This window comes from Drosophila subpulchrella, chromosome X (genome assembly GCF_014743375.2).
Source record: "Drosophila subpulchrella strain 33 F10 #4 breed RU33 chromosome X, RU_Dsub_v1.1 Primary Assembly, whole genome shotgun sequence".
NCBI classification, from domain to species: domain Eukaryota; kingdom Metazoa; phylum Arthropoda; class Insecta; order Diptera; family Drosophilidae; genus Drosophila; species Drosophila subpulchrella.
Window position 1 is genome coordinate 9686095 of NC_050613.1, and position 24663 is coordinate 9710757.

Below are 24663 nucleotides of genomic sequence, written 5' to 3' on the forward strand. Positions count from 1 at the left end.
GAGGCATTTTTCCTATAGACTAGTGGTATTTTATGATCCTTCGTTAAAACCCCCAAAATCAATGAGTTATGGACCCCTTGATCACAAAAAAAAGTCATCCAATTTTTTTATAGATATCAATTGCCATAATAAGGATTATGGCATTATTTGGATTATGGGATTATGGGATTGAGGCATTTTGCCTGTAAACTAGTGGTATTTTACTAAAGCCCCCGAAATCAATGAGATATGCGGACAATGAGTCAGTCGAGCGCTCTGCTAGGACTTGTTTATTTAAATGTAAGTTCACTTAATGCTAGCTTATATGCTATGATTCCTCTCGATCGGTTCTCTCTAGCTATATCTACACATATCCAGAGAAACTGTATGAATATCACAAAGTGTTTTCGATTTTTTGTTTTGGGCTCTGCTGCTGGCAGGTGTTTTTCGCTTTTTTTTTTTTTGTGTGTGGCAGGTGTGACAGTTGTGGCAGATATGAAGGTGTATATATATGTATAAGACTATATATACGGGCTCTGCATACTTTTAGGCATCCGCGTAGTCGATCACATCGGCCAGTTGGACGGTCACATCGCTGCCGCCGGAGTGATCCGAACCGGAGTCCATGTGCTCCATGGCGGCGAGGCTGGCGGCGCCGTCGAGGCACTCGAAGCTGCGCCGCCGCTGACCCCTGACCTGCGACCTGTGACTGTGACTGTAGGGCGGCGGCTGGACCGGCTGGATTTGCAGGACTTGTCTTTGGTTCCGCGCTGAGCTCAGCTGATTGGGATGGAATTGTGGGGAGTTCTGGAGAGCCTGCCTCAGATCCTTGACAGCCCTCGGCGCAGTCGTTGACCCCTGGGATGTCTGGGCCCCCGAGGGCGGTCGGCTGGTGGGCGTGGCACTTGGTGTGGACCGCCAAACGGGCGTGGCATAACTGGCCATCGTCGACGGTTGCTGTTGTTGTGGGGGCGTGAGTATGCGCATGGGCGTGGCATACTGATATGCCGGTGGCATGTCGTTCGCATCTGTAAAAAAATCATAATATTTAGTACCCCTCTTTAATGGTTTATGATTGTAAAATACATGTTAGTTACATAGATAAGGTTACTGTTATAGCTAGAGCTACAAATTACAAGAGTACAGCATACATACACCAAGGACTATTACAGAGCGAGAAAGTTTGGAGCCCATCGCCATGTTTTTGGTATTGTTTTGGGAAATATTTAACTACGTTTTGTTTTTAGTACCTTTGTGGTTTTATGCGTTCCGCATATGTGTATTGCCTTTTTGCCCTTGTGTTTGCGAACCGAATCCTGCCAGCGATTTTGTGTGTGTGTGTTTTTGGGTGGGTTTACAATAATTTTGGGTGGTAACTCTACGTGCAAGTGCAAAATTAAAGTGGGAAAACACTTGGAAAAAAAATATGTGCTTGATATATATATATAATAAAGTATTTAATATAGTATTTTTGTTCCATTTGGATTGCATATGGTCCCGTGGCTCTCGTGCTATTTTAGTTATAACCAGCTGGGTACACTCATCCCAAAGGATATCTCAAGGACAAAAATAAACTCTAGAGTAAGTCCAGTGAGTCTCGTGTTGATTACATTTGGTAAAGCTTTTGATCAAATGTGCTTGATGCAAATTTATATATTATATAAATATTACTATTTTATATTAAATGGTCTGGATAATCTCTCTCCATAGAGATATCCGTGTTGATAGCATATATCCAGTGTGGCTCAATTTCAATTATACGTATACCGCGTACTCTAGTGATTAATTAATTACAATAACCACTTTCCTCTACACACGTAATTATAAAAAACAAATCGGGTGTTATAAATATATATGTACAAGTTAGATACAGAATCACAGCATCGTTAGCCCAACCAACCAGAAAAAGGGAAGACTAACTAAGGCATTCGGTTGGGATGCGGAAGTAGGGGCCGGATCAGGCTGAGATCCATCGATCCATCCCTGTATGCTGAGCCCAACTTACTCGTGGCATTGAACGGCTCCGCGTACATGTCCTCGCCGGGATTCAGCGGCGAGGAGTAGTCGCTGCACATGAGCGGACGCTGCTGGTCGGGCTCCTGGTAGATGGGCTCATCATCGTCACTGGGCTGGGGACTCGGTGCGCTGGGTGGCGGACCAGCGGAGGCTGTGCCGTTGGCCGTGCCACAGGCACTGGTCGCATAGGCCCCGTCCAACGATGGATTCCCATCGAGGTGACTCTGCGTTATGTGCTCCAGCAGGAGTCTCTCGATCACCGACGAGTTCTTCGGCATACTATCGATGATGAAGAAGATCCGTTTGTAGCACTCCTTTTTGGTCAGCCGACCGTTGATTACCTTCAGGATGCCCTTCCTGGTGGCATCGCCTTCGGGCAGTTCCATGGCGCTCTGCCGCAACGGTTCCCGGATATTCTCCTCGATTTGGCACCTATCGTTGCTATTGCCACCGGCTCCTCCGCCGACGCCTCCTCCTCCGCCGCCAGTGTGCCAGCATCTGGCCACCAACACGACCACTGGGACAATCACTAGGGTGACCACGACAATTGCGCAGGCTATCCACTTGATGGTTAACTTATTTGAATCGCTCAACTGATCACTGGCCACCTTTGTCGTCCACTGGCCATCGTTGCAGTAGCGGGTCACATTTCCGCCGCACGCCTCGTTGACGAAGCGCCGTACATTCGTACTGGTGGCATTCAGGCATCCCATGTGCTGATCCGTCACCCGGCACATCACCTCCGATTCCAGGTCGTGATCGGTCAGCTCCGACAGCCAGGCCTTGTTGCAGGAGCACTCGTTGCCCACGTGCACCTGGTGGACGCGACAGGTGAAGTTCAAGCTGCCCGACTGCGGATTCTGCAGGATGTTGTTGCGGAAACTGCAGTTCGAGGAGCCGATGTTCAGCTCACAACGACCATAATCGTGGAATCGGTTGTTCTCGATCTCGACATGATCCGCCTGGCTAACACTCAGCCAATTGGGCTCCACGTGGTTCATCGAGTTGTTGCGGATGAACAGGCTAACGGCGGCTATTTGGATGGCATTCGAACGGATCCTCGAGATTCTGGAAGGGAAATGGATAAAAATTTAGTGGTGATTCAATTGGTGATTCGATAAGGGATTTGATTGGTGATTCGATTGGTGATTCCTTTCGAGATTTAAATGGTGATTTAATTGGTGATTTGCTTAGTGATTTGATTGGTGATTCGTTTGTGATTCGATTGGTGATTTTATTCGTGATTCGATTGGTGATTCTATTGGTGATTCGATGGGGATTTGATTGATAATTCGATTGGGGATTTGGTTAGTGAATCGAATGGTGATTCGATTGGTGATTCGGTTAGTGATTCGATTGGTGATCAAGGGTTCAACTTACTTGTTGCCAAACATAATCATTGTGGTTATTCCGCTCTGGCTGATCGCCTGGCCCTCGATGGTGCCGATCACCGTGTCCACAATGGCCACCTTGTCGCTGTGGAGCTTGTTGGTCAGCGCCTGGGTCTCGATCGTCGCAATGTTGCAGCCCTCGATGATTAGCTCCTTGATGCTGGTCACGTCGAAGGCGTTGCTCATGATCGTGGCAATGGTGCAGCGCATCAAGCTCACCTTGCCCATGGACACCCCAAAGATGCCCAGCTGGTTGATACTCGAATCCTCCACGCGGAGCTGTGGAATCGTTTGATTAATATCAGGGATGGTAACGATTGTCATTTTTATTCAAAAATTCGATTAATTAATATCAGGGATCGTAACGATTGTAATTTTTATTCAAAGAATCGATTGATTAATATCAGGGATCGTAACGATTGTTAGTTTTATTCAAGCAATAAGGATATAAAAACTATTTTTAAATATTTAATTGATTTAAACTGATAAAAAAAAATATTTATTAAGTTTCCAGTTTTTTTTTTTAATTTTTATCATTTTTCAAAATTGTAATAATTCGAATTTGCTGCCATAAATAACCACAAGTCGTATTTTGAACCCTCTTTTTGAAAGTTTTTGGGCTTGATCTTGAATTTGAACTCATAAGATAGGTATATTTACAAACCCTCATTCGAATCCACTTACATTTATGCCATACTTGGGATTGCCGGGATTGAAGGCGTTCTTCATCAGATTCAGCTGGTTGATCCGCTTGAGGGAGCAGTCCAGATTGGTCATCTGCAGGGCATTGGGGAATACGGTCAGCTGATCGACATCCTCCACCAGCAGTTTGTATTCCGCACCTAAAGTTTGGATTAGAGGTTCATATCCGCTGTGAAAAGGTCAAATCTCCCCACAAACCTGTAAGGAATTTCTCGCGGAGAAAAACCCTCGAGATATTTCCAATTTCGATGCTGGGATAGCCACCCTTGTTGTGGCTAAAGGCATTGCTGGTTATTTCCACCTGGTCATCTTTCCGCACTCCGATCAGGCCGAAGTAGTTCACCTGGTTGTCCAGGAAGAAGTTCTCGAACATCACGAACTGGGTGCCGGCAGTCAGTCGCACCTCAATGTACTTAATGTTCAGCGGCACCATTAACTTATCATTAAACTCGTTTGAAAGCTGTGAGGGATAAACAATAAGATATATTGATAAAACACTGGAGACTCAAGGTATTCTAATATTTGTAATATTTATAAGTATTGCATAAAAGGGCAAATAAAGAATATCACTAGGAAACATGGAAAATACTAAGTGAACTTGATGGATTTCAAGGTTATGGTTTTTTAAAGGATTCAAGTTCAAAATATTATCAAAAAGTATCTAACACATAAATACTTTAATTTTTTGAGATACATTTAATTGCACTGATTTTATAAAATCCCCAAAAAAATTGTTTTTATTATTTGCTGTAAAAAGCAGAATTTTTGAAAACAAAATACCACAAAATATATTTTAAACCAGTGTTGTAAAAATCTTAAGAATTCTGGGTGACATATGTACATTGTACAACGCATTTCAAAGTAAGAATTTAGTGCACTTTTCTGAGGCTTTCGAGAAATATACATATATCAAACTATTTAGCACTTCTTTTGGCACAAATGACTCAAGAATTCATAGGCTGTTAAGCACTTTTTTTTGTGAGAGGGAAACTGGGAGTTGCCAGACACTTGCCATTGCAGTTGCAATTTCTTTTTAATTTTTTTTTTTTATTTTTTTTTTTTGATGTTGCTGCTGTGGAGTTGCTGTTGCCGGGGGTCTGCGACGCTTGACTTACATTTCTTGCGGTCTGTATCCCTCACTTTTGTGTTATTTTTAAACGCAGTGTCTGCGACAACAACAATAGGAGCTGCAGCAACAGCAGCAACACCAGCAACACCAGCAACAGCAACACAAACAGCAGCAACATCTGACGACGACGACGACAACAACGGCAACTTGACCGCAACGTTCATTGCTCCATTGAAGAACCCCAACTGGAACTCGAACTCAAACTCGAACCATCACCCCGGGGTGCAATTTTCTCATTAAATTAAGTGAAAATAGTTGCAACTCAAAGTGCTGGCGGTGGATGACGAGATGTCCACCACATACGGACGGCCGCTAATGACGCTGATGATCTTGTTGTTGATCACGTTGAAGTGAGTGTCCAAGATCCCCTCATTGCGTTAATGAATCTGGATTACCCTGGTGGCCCTCTAGTGAGTATGGAAAGCAGGCATTTCTCAAGATATCCCAGGGTTTCAGAGATTCTTAAGAGGAAATTACAGAAGATTTTATGATAGTCATAGATCATCTGGAAGTGAGTTTACAAAAAACTGAGCTGAGATTTCAAAGGTGTAATAATAATATCGAACTTAAAAAAAAAGAACGTCTTGATGAAATGTAATATCTGAGGGATATATTATACCAATTTGTTAACTTTTTTGGGATGCAGATATTTCAAGATAGTTACATTCTTTATAAATAATACCAACATATACTTTCCCTTAGCATTGCAACGATTTATTTGCAATTCTATAAGTATTATCCACAATATTCGTGATTCGACCTTTTGTTGATCGCTTTCAAGCTGATAATTTGCTTTCGGACGGCGTAATATATCTGGCTGTTTGATTTGTGACTGACTCACAATTGATTCACACTGACCAGTTTCAATATTCTTATCGTCAGGGAGTTCGAGAAAATTTACAGACAAGTTCGGAATTTACATTTGCTTATTCTGCTGGCTTACTTTGTTTTAAAACAACAACAGAAATAAAACAAAGAATAAAATAAAGCAATATACTTTGAAAAAAAACTACATAACAATGCTTAGAACATCAGAAAATGAAATGGCATAAAACATAAAATATGCAAAAAACAAAAAATTAACTTAAGCATTTGTGTATTTCTGTATACATAGTTCTGAATGGGAAAAGTTTGGTATTATAATGTGGTGTAAGTGATGTTATCAATTGATACAAATGATCTAATCAGTACTCAAAGCTTTGGTAACTGATGTAAGTTCATGTCTTGACGTTGCATGCAGTTTTCCAACGCCTATTAATAAAAATAAAGGTTTACTTTCAAGGGCAAATGTAGGGTTTTACAGTTTTGGGTTGCTATGTTTAATTTGCTTGATGGTTAATCACAAGTACCGCCCTTTTGGGGGCGCAAATGCCTACGTGCCTTTGGTGGAGACACCACTCGATCTTTTTTCCTCACTATTCATTCTTTTGTTTACATTTACCGCTTCCAGTTAACTTATAAAAAGTCTAATTTTTAGCAATGAGTAGGTTTTAGTAGGCTATATACACAGAGAAAACAATTCATAAGACATAATGATCATTATGATGAAATTCAATATCAATTCCATGTAGATACGGATCGTATCACTTGATATGCTAGCCATCTTGCTCTCTTTTTCTATTGCGGAGAGTTCCAAAGATTGCCGTCTTGCTCTAACTCAGAGACTTTTTATGCGCTAAATCGCTCTTTTCTCTGTTTTTCGATTTGATAACATTTTCAAAAAGAGAAAATCCAAGAAAAACCATTTCTTATTGTCAAATTTACATAATTGAATGATAAAAATTATACTCAATACATTTACCAGGCGAATATCAAATTTGCTCTCCACTTTTTTTTTTCTGTGTAATACCTAGAACTCGAAAATTAGTCCGACTTTCTTATCTTATCTGATCTTTCAACTTACTTGTTAGAATTCTTATGAACCGAATTAAGCCATGTTCATTTGTAAAACGCATAGAAAAAATACATACCTAACGACATTGCACCTTAGTTTTAAAAAGAGATAATGCCCAATTCGTTATTAAAAATGTACACAGAGAAAATTCTGACGTTCTCATCTGAGTTGAAAATGTTCTTGAAAATAGAACGACATTTTTAAGTTGAAAATGTTTTTACTTTGCTCGAATAAACTTGAATTGGAGGTATTTAAGTACATTGTATGTACAAATAAACTATTAGTTCAGTCCTTAGTGTATACTTATCAAAAAGTTGTTAAGTAAACTCAATTTAACTTTTCTCTTCTCACCATTTCGTTCTTATATTGATACCAAAATTTTTAAGAACGAATGTTCTCAATTCAAGAACAATGTTCTCAATTCAAGAACAATGTTCTTAGATAGTTTTCTCTGTGTACAAATGTATATATTTCGATGACTAAAAGCGTATAAACAGTTCGGTCTTTCCGTTTCTCCATTGGCGTAAATCAAATTTGTCATTTCTGTCGTCTTCACAGTTGCCATAATGGTAAAAAAAGGGGGTGAGGGCATTGTAATTATAATGCACGCCTCGATCTGAAAAAGTCTGGCCACCTGCTCGTTCGTCTGGCCTCGTTGTTGGTGCCTTGTGGGTTCAATGTCTTTGGGTCTGAATCTGTATCTGTATCTGAACCTGAATCTGGATCTTTAGTCCACAGCTGCATTAGCTTTATCCCTCTTTCGCTTGATTCTTCTTGCCGAGATTTGTGGCCTTCTTTGTTTTTATTATTTTTTGCCCTCTTCCTTCCTGCTGTCCCAAACCCCCCCCCCCCCCCCCCCCCCATTTAATTTTTTTGTCTTTCTTTCTTCTCGGTCTGTTTGTTACACGCCTTTGGGCGCAATTTCTTTCAATTGCTCCAGTTTCTCGCTCTTTTCTCCTCCTAAAGAGGAAGTCTCAATTACGTGTGAGTTTTAATTTGCTTGTTTGTCTGACAGACAGTTTTTCCACCCTCTTTCCACCCTCTTTCCTCCCCCTTTTCCACTGTGCTTTCCCCCCCCCCCCCATTCCTCCTCTTCATATGGTTTCAAGTTTATGGGAACCATCAGTCGACAAGGAAAAACAAACAAAATTGTGGCCAAAATGTCTGAAAAGTTTATGAAGTTCCATCTCGCCAGACGGCGTCAATATATCGTCACAGATTTATATATATCTTATATACAGATGGAAAAATTATCGCCAGAAATGAGTCATACATTCCATTAAAAAATATCTAAACAAACTAATATCAAAATTTTGTTTAAATAATTAGGGTACTTGAAAGTATAAGTATAAATATGATGCTACCGAAATGTTTACCTAAAACATGCCTGAGATTATTATAATTCCCGTGAAAAAGGTCACTTGAGTTTTGTCTTTTTGAGATACCAGTATTTAGTACAATAAATAAACTAAAAAGGAAATAATTAACTTATAGAAATACAACAAACTTTTTAGCATGCCTTTTCTCACTGTGTAGATATGGGCCGTATATTGAGATCTAGGCTCTATATATAGAACCTCTCACTCACTGACTGATCCAAACCGATCTCTGGGCGCTTTTCTCCAAAAGAATCCGCTCACGATTTTCACATTTTCCGGGCATTTTTCCTCGGCGACAACTTTAAGATATATATATTTTTGGAACGGAATCATATAGTATGGAGTATGGAGGATGATCGGGGGGCGGCGGAGGATAGAGGGCGTGGCAGACAAGCGGAAATAGCTGCCGTCGCCTGGCTGGAAGTGCCAAAACCAACAACAGAACATAAATAACCAAACAAAGCCAATTAAAAATAAATTATGATCAACCTCTCGCCCTCTTTTAGGTATCTGTATCTGTATCTACATATAAATCTATATATTAAATGAGCCGGGGAAAACTAAAAACCGGAATTCAAACGGCATGCTGGTCACATGGGCGGAAAATTGGAAAAGGACTTTCCCAATCTATTTCCCACACACACAGGCCCTGTAGCGAATGCATCATCTGGCATTGCTGCGTTATCTGTATCTGTGAGATAATACTGCCAAGACACGTCCGGATGGGAAACGACTACGTGACCCGCTGTAGAGAATGCCTCATGCAGTTCTTTTTCGATAGGTAAAACTGACCAGATAAGCCACTCTGGCTATAACTATGCATATATGTCAGTCGGGGGCGTTGCAATGGGTCTGTGCAAGAAATATTTAAACTGCGATCACATGAGTGCTTACCACAAGACTTTTGTTAAGCGATAAGAAAAGTAAATCTGGCTAAAAGTTTTCTTAAAGTTTTCTTAGGTTGTCAAACATAAAGTACTTTTTCTGTTTTTTTTTTTTAAATTTACGTATATTATCTGCCTATTTAAAGAATTTAAAACATTAAGTAGTGGAAAGGCAAGGCAAACCACAAGTTTGCAATAAACAAAAAGGTACATTGAATGTATCTACAGTCCTCTGAAGAGCGGAAAACTTGTAAAACTTTAAAAGCGAAATGCGGAAATGTTTATTCGGTCGTTTGGCACTGAAATATCTATCTGTATACAAACATTATAAAATTATGCAGATGAAGAACAACATTCACCCGCAAAACTAACATTTAAAATATTATTTCTTTTGGCCACTATGTACGTATTTTCATTTTGTAAATGGATATACAAATATTTATTTCCTTTCCGCTAGCCAAGTAAACTAATTTTGCTTATGGAATGTGAGGGATGAACTTTAAGTTACTGTAGTACAAGATTTTTATATCTCAGGAGTGTTTTTATGTATAATATAAGGTTGTAAAAACCTAAATGTTTTTATTGTCTTTATAAAGTTTTACAAATTACTTTTTAAATTTGCTAAAAATATTTGGTTTTTTATTTCATCTGATAGTTATATCATACATCATACATATCATAGCATCACCATTGATTCTGTTAAGTGAGACTCATAGGGTTTTGTATTACATTTAAAAAAACTATGACATGAGTATGATATGGCTATGATATTTGCTTAGTTCCCAATAAGTAAACCCTCCCAAACGGTTTATGTTTATATGGTTTTATGTTTACAGTTCACAGATTTAAGTCATGTGCACCCATATTATGTACACACATCATACATGCATATGTTTTGTAAATGTTTCTGTTTCCATTTCCATATCAAAGTGGAAATCGGGGTTTTGATGACTGTGTGTTATATATACAATCGAAAGTTGTTTACCGATTAGCGGAATTATTGGCGAAATTAAAGCGAATGCACATTTTCCGACGGCGGCCTCTTTATTTGCATATGTGTATCTTGATTTTCCAGCCACCTCCTGGGGCGCTATCTTCTGGTTTTTTTTCTCTTACTTTGGTATCCCACCTCATTGCATTCACACATCTTTTTTTCTCCTTCTTCCTCTTGGTCCCACTTTGTTGTTTTATTGTTGCTTTTGTGGAACGAGCATTCAATTTGTGGCAATTGATGGATTTTTAGCAGCTCACAGCCATAACATTTGGTCCCAAGTAGTTTAAGTAGCCATTCGGAATGGGAATTTAAGTAGGCGCATTCCACTAAAACAGAAACACTCGAAACGCCAGCCCCCACCTCAATTTCCTTTTTCCTTGCAGAGAAAGAAATGTTTGATCTTTTTGGATAGATTTAGTTTGTGTTGGAAACAAAAAATAATAGATTGATAGATATATTGGTTCTAGGAATTATGAAAGTTTAAGTTCTGAAAATTTAGGTTAAACGCAGAAATGATAATGTTGAAAATGGTAATATTTGGTATCTTAAAAAATCAAGCTTAGAATATTTCAGTTTTTTTGAATTGGAAGAAAAATAATAGATTGATCGAAACTGGTTCTTGGAATTATGAAAGTTTAAGTTCTGAAAAATCAGGTTAAACACAGAAATGATAATTTTAAAAGGGCTAATATTTTGTATCTTCAATTTTCCAGCTTAGAATATTACAGTTTTGAAAGGGCGAGTTAAAAAAGGGAGTAGGTAAAGCTTCAGAGATTGTTTTTAAACAATAATAATATTTTTCTCAGTGTACCCCTTCTTTGCCTGTCATATCATTAAACTGATTTTGCTTTGAGAAGTTATGTCCATTTTTTTCGGTGTTTTCCAGCTGCCGACACTATATTAGAGGTCTTTTTGGCTTATTACTGTCAATCTATAGATTTCAGTGGGTGGGGGGATGGGTAGGAAAAGTGGGTGGAATGCATTTCCACTTGGTTTTGTTCTCTATCCGTTTTCGGTTTTCATTTCGCTTTCGGTTCGGTTCGGTTTCTCTTTCTGTTTTCGATAGTCCGTCCACTTTGCACATAGAAAACTGAACTGCAGGCCCACGCAGCAAATAAATAAAATTCTGTATCTACAAGATGACGACACATGCGGCGCACACACTCACTCAATCGCTCACAAAGAAAAGATAAGTGGTGGGTGAAAGGGAAAGGCCGGAGAAAGGGGGAGGGAGGAGGAAAAGTGTCACCCACATCCGCTGGAAAAAGCATCTAAGATCGCTCAATTACTGTGGAAGTGCAGAATTCAATGGCTTTGGAAACGATAGGATAAGGAATTTGGAGGTATATTTTTGGTCAAAAGCAAACCAAACAAATGTCTTATATCTTCTACATATAGAGTAGACCTATATATATACGTATCTTTTGAGAACATATAAGCAAAGCATTTTCATTATTGATTACTGATTTATGAATAGCTCTTAGTTCTTGGAACTGCAGTCTAATTTGTTTTATTAACTTATGTGATAATAAATATAGCAAACAATTTCATGTAGTACATGTGTATGTAAAGCAGAATTCACTGTTTAATTCAATATTTTTTAACCGCATTCATATAGTTCGAATAATTAAAACGACCTTGCTATTTCTGTTAATCGAAGTAAAGCTCTTTTCAATTAAAAATGCCAAGTATAACATTAAGTGCTTGTGACGTCTAATCTATGTGTGTATATTAACCAAACAAGTATTCATTACAGTTTCTTATCACTGTGGAAATAAAACTGAGTTATAATCACTTTCGTTTTCTATAAGGGCAGTACTTGAGGAATTGTTCCTATATTTATATTATCAGCTCTTTCTATATTAATTGTTCTAATATTAAGGGGCATTTTAAAAGTATAGCTCATTATTTGCATTCCAGTTTATATTTGGGTTATTTATACATCATTATAAATTCCAATATACTTATGTTGGAAGAGAATTCTGAGATATACATACATATATATATCATATACGAAATATTTTTTGTGACTGATCACATTTAAAAATATTATAACATACTACCTGGATATGCATGAATGTCTTGGTATTAGGGTCACCCCAATGCGATAAAGATTGGTATCTAGTGCCTGATAAAATTCGAAATTTATATATTCCATAAGAATCCGATTCTGGGGAATCGGCCGTAAATTCAGCCTGCAATCACTTGCACTTGCTGGCTCTTTTTAATTGTTTTTTGTTTTTCAGAGAGCCGCAGAGAGCAGCAATGAATACACACGAATACACGCACACCTGACTCATTAGCATAACCTGTCGAACGGGCTGGCGGTCAAAAGGGGCTTTGGGAGGGGTATTACCTGGTACTGCCTCATAGAGGAGGCGGCAAGAGGAAGAGGGAGTGGCGACGGCGACGGCGCCGCCTTCTTTCATTTTATTCTTTCATTCATTTTATTTTGCACGCATCTCTGGCTTTTGTTTACATTTCGCTTCGGCGTGCTATTAATCAAAAAGTCTCGAAACGTATTTCAAAACAGCGAATTTACCTCAAGTACGGAAAGCAGAGGAAAACTATAATTTACCCCAAATTCCAGGGTCGAAAACTTAAGTACATTTCGGCCAGCAATAGAAAAAATAATTGCATTTAGGCAGAGAATATCTTTATAGAGATAATATATTTATGTATATTTTAAACATACAATATTTTGTAAACATATTGATGTGAAAGTTTACATTTTCCAATATCAAATATTTTTTTATATTTTTTTTTTGACCTGTATTACTCATATCTAAATCAAATATGACCAGTTCTTTTTTATTGAACGATGATTGTAAGTAATAGTTTTTTGCTAAAAGTAGGACCCAAGCAGGATATATTTTGATAAGAAGGGGGATATACATATTAAATAACTTGACATAATTAATAACCAACTCACAAAAAATTTTGTTTACAAGTTTTGGCTTCTACACTATGAGTCACATCCAGATACATACATGTATGTATGTTTTTGGTAAAGTGCATTACATAAATCATAAGTACTTGCAGCAAAATACACATGGTGCTGAAATTATATTTTTCATTTTTCATCGTCGGGTCGTTACAAAATCCATCTACTAAGTCAACAAGAGTCGGAGTAAAACCAAACTGACTTTTGATTTTGTGTGCGCTCACTTATCGCTGCTACTGTCTGGTTCTTCGTCTTTATCAGCACCTCGAGTCCCCTATCCCATGTATTTTTGCCTTTCTTTGTCCTAACCGCCTGTCATGGTGCGTTTTATTATAGTTTACTTTGGCAGCTAGCTGTTAAAAGCCCCAACAAATGCGAAAAATATGTCAAAAGTAATCATTTTCAACGTCACTTAGTATTGCCATCAACCATTATTATAACCATAAATCGACTGATTTAATCAAAAAATCGTAGCGCCAATTAGAGGTATTGATAATTGGTTGTTAGTTCTTATCAACTTAAGGTACTCCATTTTGTAAGTGATTTTTGTTAGCAAAATCGTTATTAATCAATCACACTCAATACTTTAAATTTCTTATTCATTGTTAATAGCTTCTTTAAAAACCACTTTGTCTATAATCGAAAATATAATACAAATAACATATATTTGTGAACAACTTTAAATTCCTTATTCATTGGGAAAAGCATTTCTACAAAGCATTCGTTTTAAAACGTTACTCAACACTTTATCTAAAATCGGAAAAGCCAATTTAGTAAAATGTAAAAAAAAAACTGTAAGTGAAGTGGTTATTTTTATTTTATATTATTTTAGTACATATGTTATTATGAGCAATTGTTTTTAAATGTTAATCACTACTGGCAAAAGCGCCCAGTTGACGAGAACAATATTGTTGAGCCCTTCTTAATAACCGCCATTATCGCTTGTAATGGAATAAGTGGTCAAAATGCGAGTATTTGCCCAATTTTTTCTTGCCAAACGCAGTTTAACTTTCCATGCATAATAGCTGCCGTGTATAAATGTTAATTTACTTCAAAATGTCACACACAAAACAGATACAAGCCTTCAGACTTTTCGCTAATTGGAAAAGCAAGGTTAACGAATTTAGGAGTGCCCACAGAAACAGTGTTGCATGTTTCAGTGTGATCTCTTTGTCTTTTTTTTTACTTTCAATGCAAGTGTTTTGAGGCGCAAAAACAAATGTCTCGGAAGAAAAGATAAGCCCGCAGACATGGTAAAAGTTCAGTTGCAGCTTTGATTGTGGATTCTATCCTTGGAAAATTCTGGAAGCCGTCTGGACTTTTAGAGCTTTCATTCTTGGCTTTCTTAGTCATGCGTTTTATAATTCTAAAAGCCGGAAGCACACCTGAAGGTTTTTGGTTATTATAAAACGTAGTATTTTTGATGGGTAATTATGTGGAATTTAGTGAGAATTTGTTGTATTTTTTTTTTATCTACATATGTATTTAAGAACCTCCTTATATTTCAAATGTGCATATCAAATTTGTATATTTTATAAAGTTTTTTCAACGTAGGAACTATTATTTAATAATTTTTGTTGTCTAAAACCCCCCTTTTAAATTGAAAATATAAAAACTAGAGTGTTAAGACGTCGTGCTGCGATTAAAATATATCGAATCGGCGACCAATTAAGTAATATTAAAAACCGCTTTTGTCTGGCTGCGGTTATGAGCGGTATCGAAACCGAAACTCACCGTTTTGTTCAGCTTGAAGTCGCAGATGGCCTTGAGATGGTTGCAGAAACAGTGGCTGCAGAGGTCCTCCCTGTTCTCCCGACTCCCCTGGTGGGCGGGTTCCTGCCCCCCACCGATCTGCGAATGGCTCCAGCCCCAACTGGGCAATCGATCGTAGCGCTCCGGATGGGCAAATGCACCCAATATCGAAATTACGATAATGAGTGGGGTCAGTGCTATCCATCGCGAATTCATTATGTTTGTTGTTTGCTCGAATCTTGGGTTCTTCTTCACTTTTTCTTCACTGTTGTTTATTTTTTTTTTTGTATTACAATTTCGTTTTCGTTTTGGCATACAAATTTTCACAGTAAAAAAACCGTTTGGGGGGCTTTCCACACTATAGCCCTCTTTCTTTTTGGCGATCAACGATCTTATAACACATATTAATGCGGCTCTTCGTCATCCACAGAAATATTTAAGAACATCAATAGGAAAAAAAAGAAAAAAATATAAAAAAAGAACGCCGCGAGTCTCGGTTGTGAAGAAATAATAAACCCGCACGTTCAACTTGTTGCTTTCTCGATGGCAGTTCGTTCGGTAATAAAACGATCGAGCGCTACTCGGTTGCCGTTCGCCGTTTCACTCTCGTGTTTCAAGCGAGCGATACAATAGTGCTCTCTCGGGTCTATGTATATACCACTAGATTGGTTCGTCATCGCGTGCGTACTACACTGCGAGGATCGGGGAAGAGGTTATAAATATACATACGATACCAACGACAAATGGAACAAATAGTACAAAGGTGTTATTTGCTATTTCAGGGATTTAATTATATAATCACCGTTTTACATTTTAAAATATCACATCACATATCACATCTAATTATAATCATGTGTACATGATTCCCAACTGGTTCTAGTCGCACAGAAGTGGGCAAATGCTTTGAGTGTCCTAAGAAATTAAAAAAAAATTCAATCATTATAGGCCTTGAGTTGACAAATACGCTTTCTACCAAAAAAAAGTGTTCGCATAAACAAGCATATATTTTAGTTACGGGATATAAGATCCAAATTTTTGAATGTTTCAACTATGGTTTTGAAAGCAGCGTGTTTGAAGAAAAACATTTTCAAATCAAACAGAGTGATATAAATAGGTACACACATAAAACTTTTAGGTAAAATTGACCAATATAATAGTTAAATGGTCCCCACTTATGGAATCGTCATTTTGAACAACGAAATAGTTATTCTCCCAACAAAAAATACACAAAACTTACCATTTTATGGTAGTTTTACTATTAAATAGTAACCAATCAACAATTCGTCACTGTTTTAAATGGTTGTTAACCTTTTTACAGTTACGTAACTATCCGTATTGGTAAATGCTAACCATACAATTTTTTTGTGTAGGGTAATAATGGAAGAGAAATGATTTTGCTCAGTGCATGCCTCCCTCGCTCTCTTTCTCATTTCTTCTCTCGGAGACCTCACAGCTGATCTCGCCCGCCTCTCGACGGGGCTTTTCGATAAATTAAATCAGCTGAACTGCTTTTTATTTCATTTCATGCTGGATCTATACATAAGTAAGAAGAAGACGAGCCGGAGAAGATAAACCGGAGAAGAAGGAGAACAAGAACTGATGAAATCCACTTTAAGTCGCCCTTTATTGTGATCTTTTGTCATCCACTGCATATTTTATACCCCTCAGAGCATATAGTCATTTTGCCATGTCGAAGACTTGGAAAGTTTAACTAGTTTCATATATGTATAGATATACATATGTAAACAGTGTTCATACATATAGCGTACACTCTAAATTAATCACCACTTTTCTTGATACCACAAGCTCACACTTTAGATTTCTTTTTTCCGATATTAACTGAACTTTTTTAAATAGACTTTAAAGAACTGCACGTGCCATACAACACGCTGACTATTTTGTTTAAATGAGTCGAACCGACGCGGGCGTTTTAATACATATCAATACTGCAACTTATATTATCTACCATACAGATAACAAACACATTTAAGGTTTAAGACGACGTATTATTTCTAGAGCTTTCCTTATAAGGAAGTGGATGGGTTAGTAAATTTAATTGCAGCCATTAGACAATGCCCCTTTTCCCATTTTTGAGGAATCCCTCCTACATTGCAGCAAATCAATTTGCGTTCAATTTGATGGCAAAGCGGAAAGCGGAAGTAACACCGCTCCAACCAGCAGAGAAAAAGAGAAGGAGCGAGAGAAAGAGAGGGCCGATCATTCCGGGTGGGACTTCCAGAAATACGGGTCCCCCGCCCGATTCCGAACCATTCAATTATTACGTCGTTGGGTCGGTGATTTCTGGCTGAGTTTCAGATCTCGTCATGATATTTTCCTTTCCTAAACATCCCCGGTTTCCCAAAAAAAAGTTTGTTCGAAATGGGCCTTATAATGGGGGTGTGTCATAGTAATCCCCGGAGATTTTTAAGTGAACACAAGCACAACTTTTCGTTTCCATTACCCTGGATCAATAAAATACCCATATCATTTGACCATAAATCGTCATTAGGTAAATAGAATAGTAAGAACAATTCATAGGAATAAAATTTTAATAAATACTAATATATTAACGGTTATCAGGTCTTTTTCTGATTTTCTTTGTGGACTTTACTACCATTCTCCCCAAAACCTTGGGAATTCATATTTGGTTTTAGGTATAACCCGATTTTTTTTATAATATTTGTTTAATGGGGGATTCCGTGATTTCCGTAAAATTTTTGTTATTAAATTATTCATTTTGTTGTTTAATTATATTAATCATATTAGATTTTTCGAGTGGTTCGACTTTTCCCCGGAGTTGAGTGAGCGATAAGAAATTGACGAATGTCATATACTTTGTTTGCCTTTGTCTCTCTCTTGCCTTCTGTCTATCTATCTGTCTGTCCCCCTCTCAGTGTTTTCTATCCCCCTTTTATTTTGTTGTTGTTTTGCCCCTTTAGACAAGACGACTCTTCCGCATATTGTGGCACGATAAAAACTGAATTGAATGAATGAATGAACGATTACATTGCCGCAATAGGGAGCACACACACGTATTCCCCTTGTCTTCCTCTCGCTCACTCCCCCACCCGGGCCTATCGCCCTATCCCTTTCTTCGAATGCAACTCCAGTTGGGACCCCGCAACTTGTTTCTCTGCGCTCCATTTCCATTTTTGTTCCGGGAGTACACTTAACGAAAAGTGGTAAAAAAGTTATACTTTATGGTTTTGATACTTATGTCATTAATAAACACTTTAAGCACTACTGAATTTTCGTAAATACTTGGGAATTATAAGGTAGTGTAAGGTAATTCCTTTAAACTTAAAATAAGTTATTAAAGTAATAGCACAAACACGGAAGACTGTTAGGTAAATTAACTTAATTACCACTTGGAAATAAACACTTGGGAATTATAAGCACATATTGATCTACCGCCAATAAGAGCTTATAATTACTATAAGCTCATATTGATCTACCACCAATAAGAGCTTACAATTCCCAAGTCTTTATTTGGAAATTATAAGCTCATATTGTTCTACCACCAATAAAAGCTTATAATTCCCAAGTCTTTATTTCATATATGTACACTTATATAGCAAATGTGAATTCCCTCTAACTATGAAATAACTGTATTTTTTTTTTAGTGTAGGCGGGCGTTGGATAGGGAAGGGGGGCGTATTCAGGGGGGTATTGGGGTTAAATTGCAGTGGAAACGTGTTTCCCACAGGTAGCTCACGCACACTCACGCACCCTTACACACACACACATGTGGCCACAGTTGGCTGCTGCCCTTTGTTGTTATTGTTGCTCTCAAACCCCCCCCCCCCCACCCATTGTCGTTTGTGTTTTGTTTTTATTTTCGCCGTGAAGTGCAGGGTCGCCTCCATGAGGTGGGGTACTATACTGGGTATAGTACTGGGGGCCCCGACTGACATTATAATTTTCGTTGGAAAACTTCAACTCCACTTTCCACCATCCCCCTTTTTGATTCCCATTTTCCATTTCGTTTGCATTTATTTGTTTTCGGTATTGTTTTATTTGCTTTTTATGTAAATAAAACAAATGTGTGTGTACGCAGCTTTGTGTGTGATTCGATTATATTCATTTTTTTCATTTCCATAAATTCCCCAAAACGCAACGGTTATACCCCCATTTCCCAAAAAGGCGGAAAGATTGTCACGAGTTAGGTCACCTGTTGACCGTGTTCTACCTTTTGATCAGCTCTCAGTTAAACGCATTCCGTAGATTTTTTTGCTATTTCGCTTTGCACTATTGGTTCTTAACTTCCATATTGTCTGAGGGATAACTTATCTTGTAGATATGGTTATATAGAATTTTGTGTTAGTATAATAGTTTAGCTCGGTATACGATCTTATTTTGTTTTTCGGATGATACTCAGCCGGCGAAAAACTGAGAGGCTTGCGAAAATATCAAAACAATCTTCTGATAAGCGAGCGTTACCTTATCTCTTGGCTATGGTTATGATATGGTATTATATGAGTGGTCGTTCGAAAACGGTTTCCTTAGGATCTTTTATTTTCTCACACGTCGCTGCATGTGCGTGCCCGTCCGTTTGGCCCTGGGTCGCGAGTTCGTCCATTCACTCACACACGTGCACCGCCCGCTGTGCCGTTACGTGCCCTTCGACCCTTTCCAGTCAACCCCCTCCACTTCCAGTCCTTCTCCCTACGTGCCACTCACCTTCCGCCTGCGAACCGCAGGTCAGCCGGGCGGTCCATCTTTGATGCTGTGCCTCTGATTGGATTCGATTGGGATGAAATGGATTTAAGTGCCCCGCAATTCTACCTGATCACTCCGTGACCTTAGCCATTGACCCCTGTCTCAGGGAAGAAATCTTGAAGAGAAGTTCTGAAAATGTATACATCTATATTACATCATCATTATGATTTGATAATATTCTCGATCTCTTAAAGGATGTTTAAATATTTGTGTATTTACAAAATATCGTTCAGCTGAATGGAATAAAATGGAAGGTGTTTGGGTTTTACCTGGCATTTATAAGAGAGGTCATTAAATTTAAATTGGTACTTATAAAAATGTTTGCTATTTAATTACTCTATCGGTTGGTTCAATCCAATAGGATTAATTTGCGGGAATAAATGGGAACGACAAATAGGGATGTCACGTAATGTATTGAAACGGAAGAGAAATACAAGGAAGTGTGTGGGATATATTGGAGTGGAATGCGTATAGGCATAGAATGGGACGTAATGGAATGGCACGGAATGTATTGGAACGGAAAATAAATCAAAAAGTCCCCATAGACCTAAAACAAATGAATTCCAAATATTATTACAACATAATATGATCTTGATATAATACGATACGAAGTGTATCTGCCATGAAAGCTATCCAGATATAGTTATAAAGATGCAACTTTAATAATTTAATGTCCTAATTCTATTCCTTTTTCGTCTACCTTTTCAGATCCCAGTCCAATGAGCGGCAGTTTCTCAAGGACTTTATCAGCGGAGCGCCAGGATCGTCGGGCGCCCGTTTGGCTGCCTGGTTGCAGCCGGAGTCGCGACTCGATCCCAATAAGTACGTCTATAAGTCTAGATCTAAATATTTATGTATTCAATCCCTTAACTCACTTCCCCTTCCTCTGCAGATGTGAGCTGAACACGATCACGGAGCCACTGCGTTATGGCTGGCCCTCCCAGGTGACGGTCACCATTCGGGACCAGTACGGGGATGCGGTTCTGGTGCCGGAGCTGAAGGTGGAGATCAAGGCGATACCCACGGGCTCGGGCCCGAATGGAAATGCAAGCGGAACGGGAGGAACATCCGGATCCTCGGCAGCCGGAGTATCTGCGCCCGGTCCGAATTTGTGGATGCGACGACCCTCCGGCGACACCTGGGGCTGGGGCGGAATGGCGCCGCCACCGCGCCTCAACTACGAGCCCACCTCCAAGGAGAAGATGGTCTTCAAGGCCATCACGTTCATGAAGCCCTTCACCAACTACTCGTTCGAGGAGCTGCGCTACGCCAGTCCGGTGCAGACCCGCGTCACAGAACTCCTGAACGCCAAGGACATGGAGGACGGCACCTTCAGTGTCCAGTGGACGCCCAGTTCGGTGGGTGCCTACTGCCTGGCGGTGACCATCGATGGCATTCCGCTGGAGGAGGTCTACCGCGTGGACGTCAAGGAGGGCATCCTGCCGCCGCCCACCCAGAGGAGCAGCGCCCAGCGGAGGCCCCAGGCGCCCAGCAAACTGCGCCGCTTTCAGGTAGGCAAATAGATCATCTAGTTCAGCTATAGACCGAGTAACTTCCTATGTGAGGATAAGGTATATGGTAATCAAACAAATCGAGCACAACTTTCGTGTAAAGATATGGGCTATGTGTCATATTTGTGTGAAGGGAAGTTTGGGAAAGTTGACATGATAATGGGAAAATTGTTATTTTCAGGATTATACAAACAAGACGGGTAGCAAGTCACTGTTAAGATAGCGACAAATTAATTGCAAACCAGAGAAATAGCTATAGTGCGAGAGAGATGGAGATATGCATGCAGCAAATAGGCTGTTTCCGAGATTGCACACAACACCAACACGCCACCTAGCGTGTATTCCTTTATTTGCTTATAACTTTTTAATGAATTTAATTTTTAAACGTTTTTAGTTTTAAAACATCCTGCCAAGATTATACAATCATAATTCTTGCTAAAAATATTTACTGACCAAAGCTTCTTAGATTTGCATTAAAGAAAGAGCTATAATTTATCTGTTGTATTATAAATAATTGTTCCTTGAATATTGACCGACCAGGCTATTTCGTTTATCATTTAAGAGTTAGTTTCGAAAAATGTGCAGTTTTGGGGTGAGTTTTTGTTGATTTTCGAAAGAGGCCCAAGTTAGAGATATTTGTTTGCTACTTTGTTTTATATTTTTCAATAGATTTTATGTTATAGATAAACGGACATCGAATTTTCCATAAGTTATTGTGATCATTGATCATTGAAACACACTCCAATAATGACATTCCCAATATCTCCATTTCCAGGCGCGCCATAGTTCAGGACTGCGGATTCGATCGCATCCCACGCTGCAGTCGGAGCAGGTGGGCGTGGTGCGGGTGGGCGGCGTGATCTCCTTCATCGACGAGATCGAGAACGACGACGGAGTCTGGCTGCGCCTGTCCACGGAGTCCATCCGGCAGCACTGCACCATGGGCTGGTATCCGACGGAGGCGTGGTGCCTGCAGTTCAACCAGCACCTGGCCAGGATGCTCCTCCAGCCTGTCGCGGATAAGGAGGTGAATCCGTTGCGTAAGGGCGTGGCGGCCGCAGCCGAGGAGGAGGAGGAGGACGAACCGCCGCCGGTCAGTCCGTCGGGCAGTGGCGAGGCCAGTCCCGAGCCAGAGCCGGATCCCAGTCCAGTCCTCAGTCCGGCCAAAGCCAAGCCAGCGCGCTTCCTGGCCGGCCATCAGTCCACCAATCCCTTCCTCTACCCCTCCAAGCATGCTGATCTCGCGGAGCGGGAGGCCCAAGCGCAGGAGGATCGGCATAAGGAGGAGGAGCAGCGGGCGGAGGAGGAGAATCCCGATGATCGCGAGCCGGAACAGGAGGCCCTGCCCGCCGTGGAGCTGCTGCCGGCCCATATTGGCTCCGCCATTGCCGGAGTGGTGGGCGGCGGAGCCATCAAGTTGCAGGCGCTGCAGAAGTGGTTCAAGGGCGATGCTGTGGATGGATCCCAACCGCTGACCCCATCCCATTCGCCGCCCCTGGCCGGAGTTTCGGTGCGGGAGCTGGTGCGCGCCATGGGCGGCCAGGACTCGCCGCGCGGCAACGGTAATCGCAGCCAGCAGGATGCGCAGGAGCCGGAATTCAGTCTGGCCAGCATGAGGAGACCCAACTACTCGGCCAGCCAAACGGCGGCGCTGCTCTCCACGCCCAAGCACACGCCCAAGCGGAGTGCCGTCCTGCCCCCGACGGATACGAGTGGCCTGGAGGATGATCTAAGTCTGTTGCAGATCACCACCACCACAACGGGTCAGGGGGAGCAGCAGAGCGAACTGCAGCTGGCCACCACCTCCACGGCATCGGCGTCTGCAGCCGCCAAGAGGAGCGCCGCCATTGGTCCCATCAAGCGGGCCATGCCCCCCTCCTTCGCGGAGAGCATCCGAGCGGTCTTTGCCGCCCTCCTCTGGCACGAGGGTGTCGTCCACGATGCCATGGCCTGCGCCAGCTTCCTCAAGTTCCATCCGGGACTGCCCAAGGAGGGTGCCACCGTGGTCACGCGGCGCGGTGACGCCGGCGATCCCCGGGTGCAGCTCTCGCGGGAGCAGAAGGCCCAGCAGCGGCACTCCGTGGAGGTGGCCAATGCGGGCAACTACCTGAACATCCGGCCCAGCACCTTGGAGTCCCTCACCAAGAGTGGCAACTGCTCGCTGCACAATCGCGCCAAGTACCGGAAGAACATGCTCATCGGAGCAGGAGTCACCCATCCTGGCGAGGATCAGGCCCAGAAGCTGCAGGCTCTGCCCGAGATGGTCAGCGTTTTGCCGCCAGCCCTGCGGTGTCTCGTTTATTTGTGGGAGCAAATCTGCTCCGGCTGCGTCCAGATCGTCCGGTCGAATGCCCTGGAGCAAAGGGAGCCGCGCCTGCTCTCGCCCGGCAGTCGGGATCTCAACGGGGATGCGGACAACGAGGGCAAGGATGGCAAGTGCTCCGATCAGGGTTCCGGCGGGGAGAAGGATCTGGGCAGGAAGTGCAAGCGCAAGAAGAAGGACGACGGCAGCTGGTGCGAGATCTGCGAACTGTTCCTGCCCATGCCGGTGACCTACCACATGAGGATCGCCCACCCGGGCTGCGGGAAATCCGCGAAGGGCAAGGGCTACAACTCAGTGGGCATTTTTTGCGAGGGATGGGCTGGCAACTGCGGCGAGGGCGGCAAGGGCGCCTCCTCCTGGTTCCTGATGTGCGACCCCTGCCGGGATCGGTACCTGGCCTCCTGTCGCAGCGTCAACAACATCAACAGTGCCGCCCGCCAAATGGAGTCCAATGCCGCCGAAGGTGAGATGATACCCACAGATAGATTATGCCAGATCAACGTCCTAATCCCAAACCCTTTCCCCACCTTCCAGGCAACGAACTGAATTTGTTTGGGGTCAAGTCCACCACACTGATAGCCAATGCCGAGGTGTACACCACGATGCGGGAGAACGCCACGTTCCTGCTGGAGCTCTGCTCGAGTTCCAGCTCTGCGTCCGGGGCAGTCGGCAGCCTGGCCGCCAGCACCTCCAATCCCAAGCGGTCCCCTCAGCAGATGTCCGTGGTGGCCATGCCCGTGGTGATCGAGCACCAGCTGGGCAACTCCGACCTCAAGCCGAGCACCAGTCGCTGCAGCCGGATGGCCCGCTTAAGTGGCTCCAAATTTTGTCCGGGAGTCGGAAGCGGAGCGTTCCGCAAGAGTTTCGTGGGCGGACCGCCGGCAGCGCCGGAGAACGTTTGGCTGGCGCCCGAGAGCTTCGCCTGTCTGGAATGCCTGGGCACGGCTGGACATGAGGATCTGCCCTACGAAATGTTTGGACTGGGACCCTCGTCGCACGATAATGGTTACGATAGGGTGAGTAGCGGGGGATCTACAACTAGCACC

The 24663-nt window shown here is 41.4% G+C and overlaps 2 protein-coding genes across 2 annotated transcripts in view; one reads left to right on the forward strand and one right to left on the reverse strand.

The window, feature by feature from the left end:
• The window catches only part of LOC119556431 (E3 ubiquitin-protein ligase highwire), a 55359-nt gene that overhangs the window by 25334 nt on the left and 5362 nt on the right, over positions 1–24663 (forward strand). Inside the window, exons 14-17 of the mRNA XM_037868659.1 lie at positions 20492–20605; positions 20676–21294; positions 22070–24080; positions 24152–24633. Of these exons, the coding sequence (XP_037724587.1) occupies positions 20492–20605; positions 20676–21294; positions 22070–24080; positions 24152–24633 (3226 nt within the window). The remainder of the gene's footprint in view (positions 1–20491; positions 20606–20675; positions 21295–22069; positions 24081–24151; positions 24634–24663) is intronic.
• LOC119556432 lies at positions 239–15614 on the reverse strand. The gene is made up of 6 exons (XM_037868660.1): positions 15047–15614; positions 4287–4548; positions 4071–4228; positions 3376–3665; positions 1985–3063; positions 239–1007 (listed from the first exon to the last, which is right to left on the reverse strand). Exons 1-6 carry the CDS (start codon positions 15377–15379, stop codon positions 526–528), a joined length of 2604 nt encoding a protein of 867 aa, XP_037724588.1. The 5' UTR covers positions 15380–15614; the 3' UTR covers positions 239–525.

Bases quoted from the DNA above. Each gene is read 5' to 3' on its own strand.
- LOC119556432 (XM_037868660.1), bottom strand. From the start codon at position 15,379: ATGCCAAAACGAAAACGAAATTGTAATACAAAAAAAAAAATAAACAAC. The intron at 4,229-4,286 runs GTTTGTGGGGAG...TCCAAACTTTAG, and splicing joins CCGCGAGAAATTCCTTACAG to GTGCGGAATACAAACTGCTG. The intron at 3,064-3,375 runs GTAAGTTGAACC...TTTCCCTTCCAG, and splicing joins ATGATTATGTTTGGCAACAA to AATCTCGAGGATCCGTTCGA.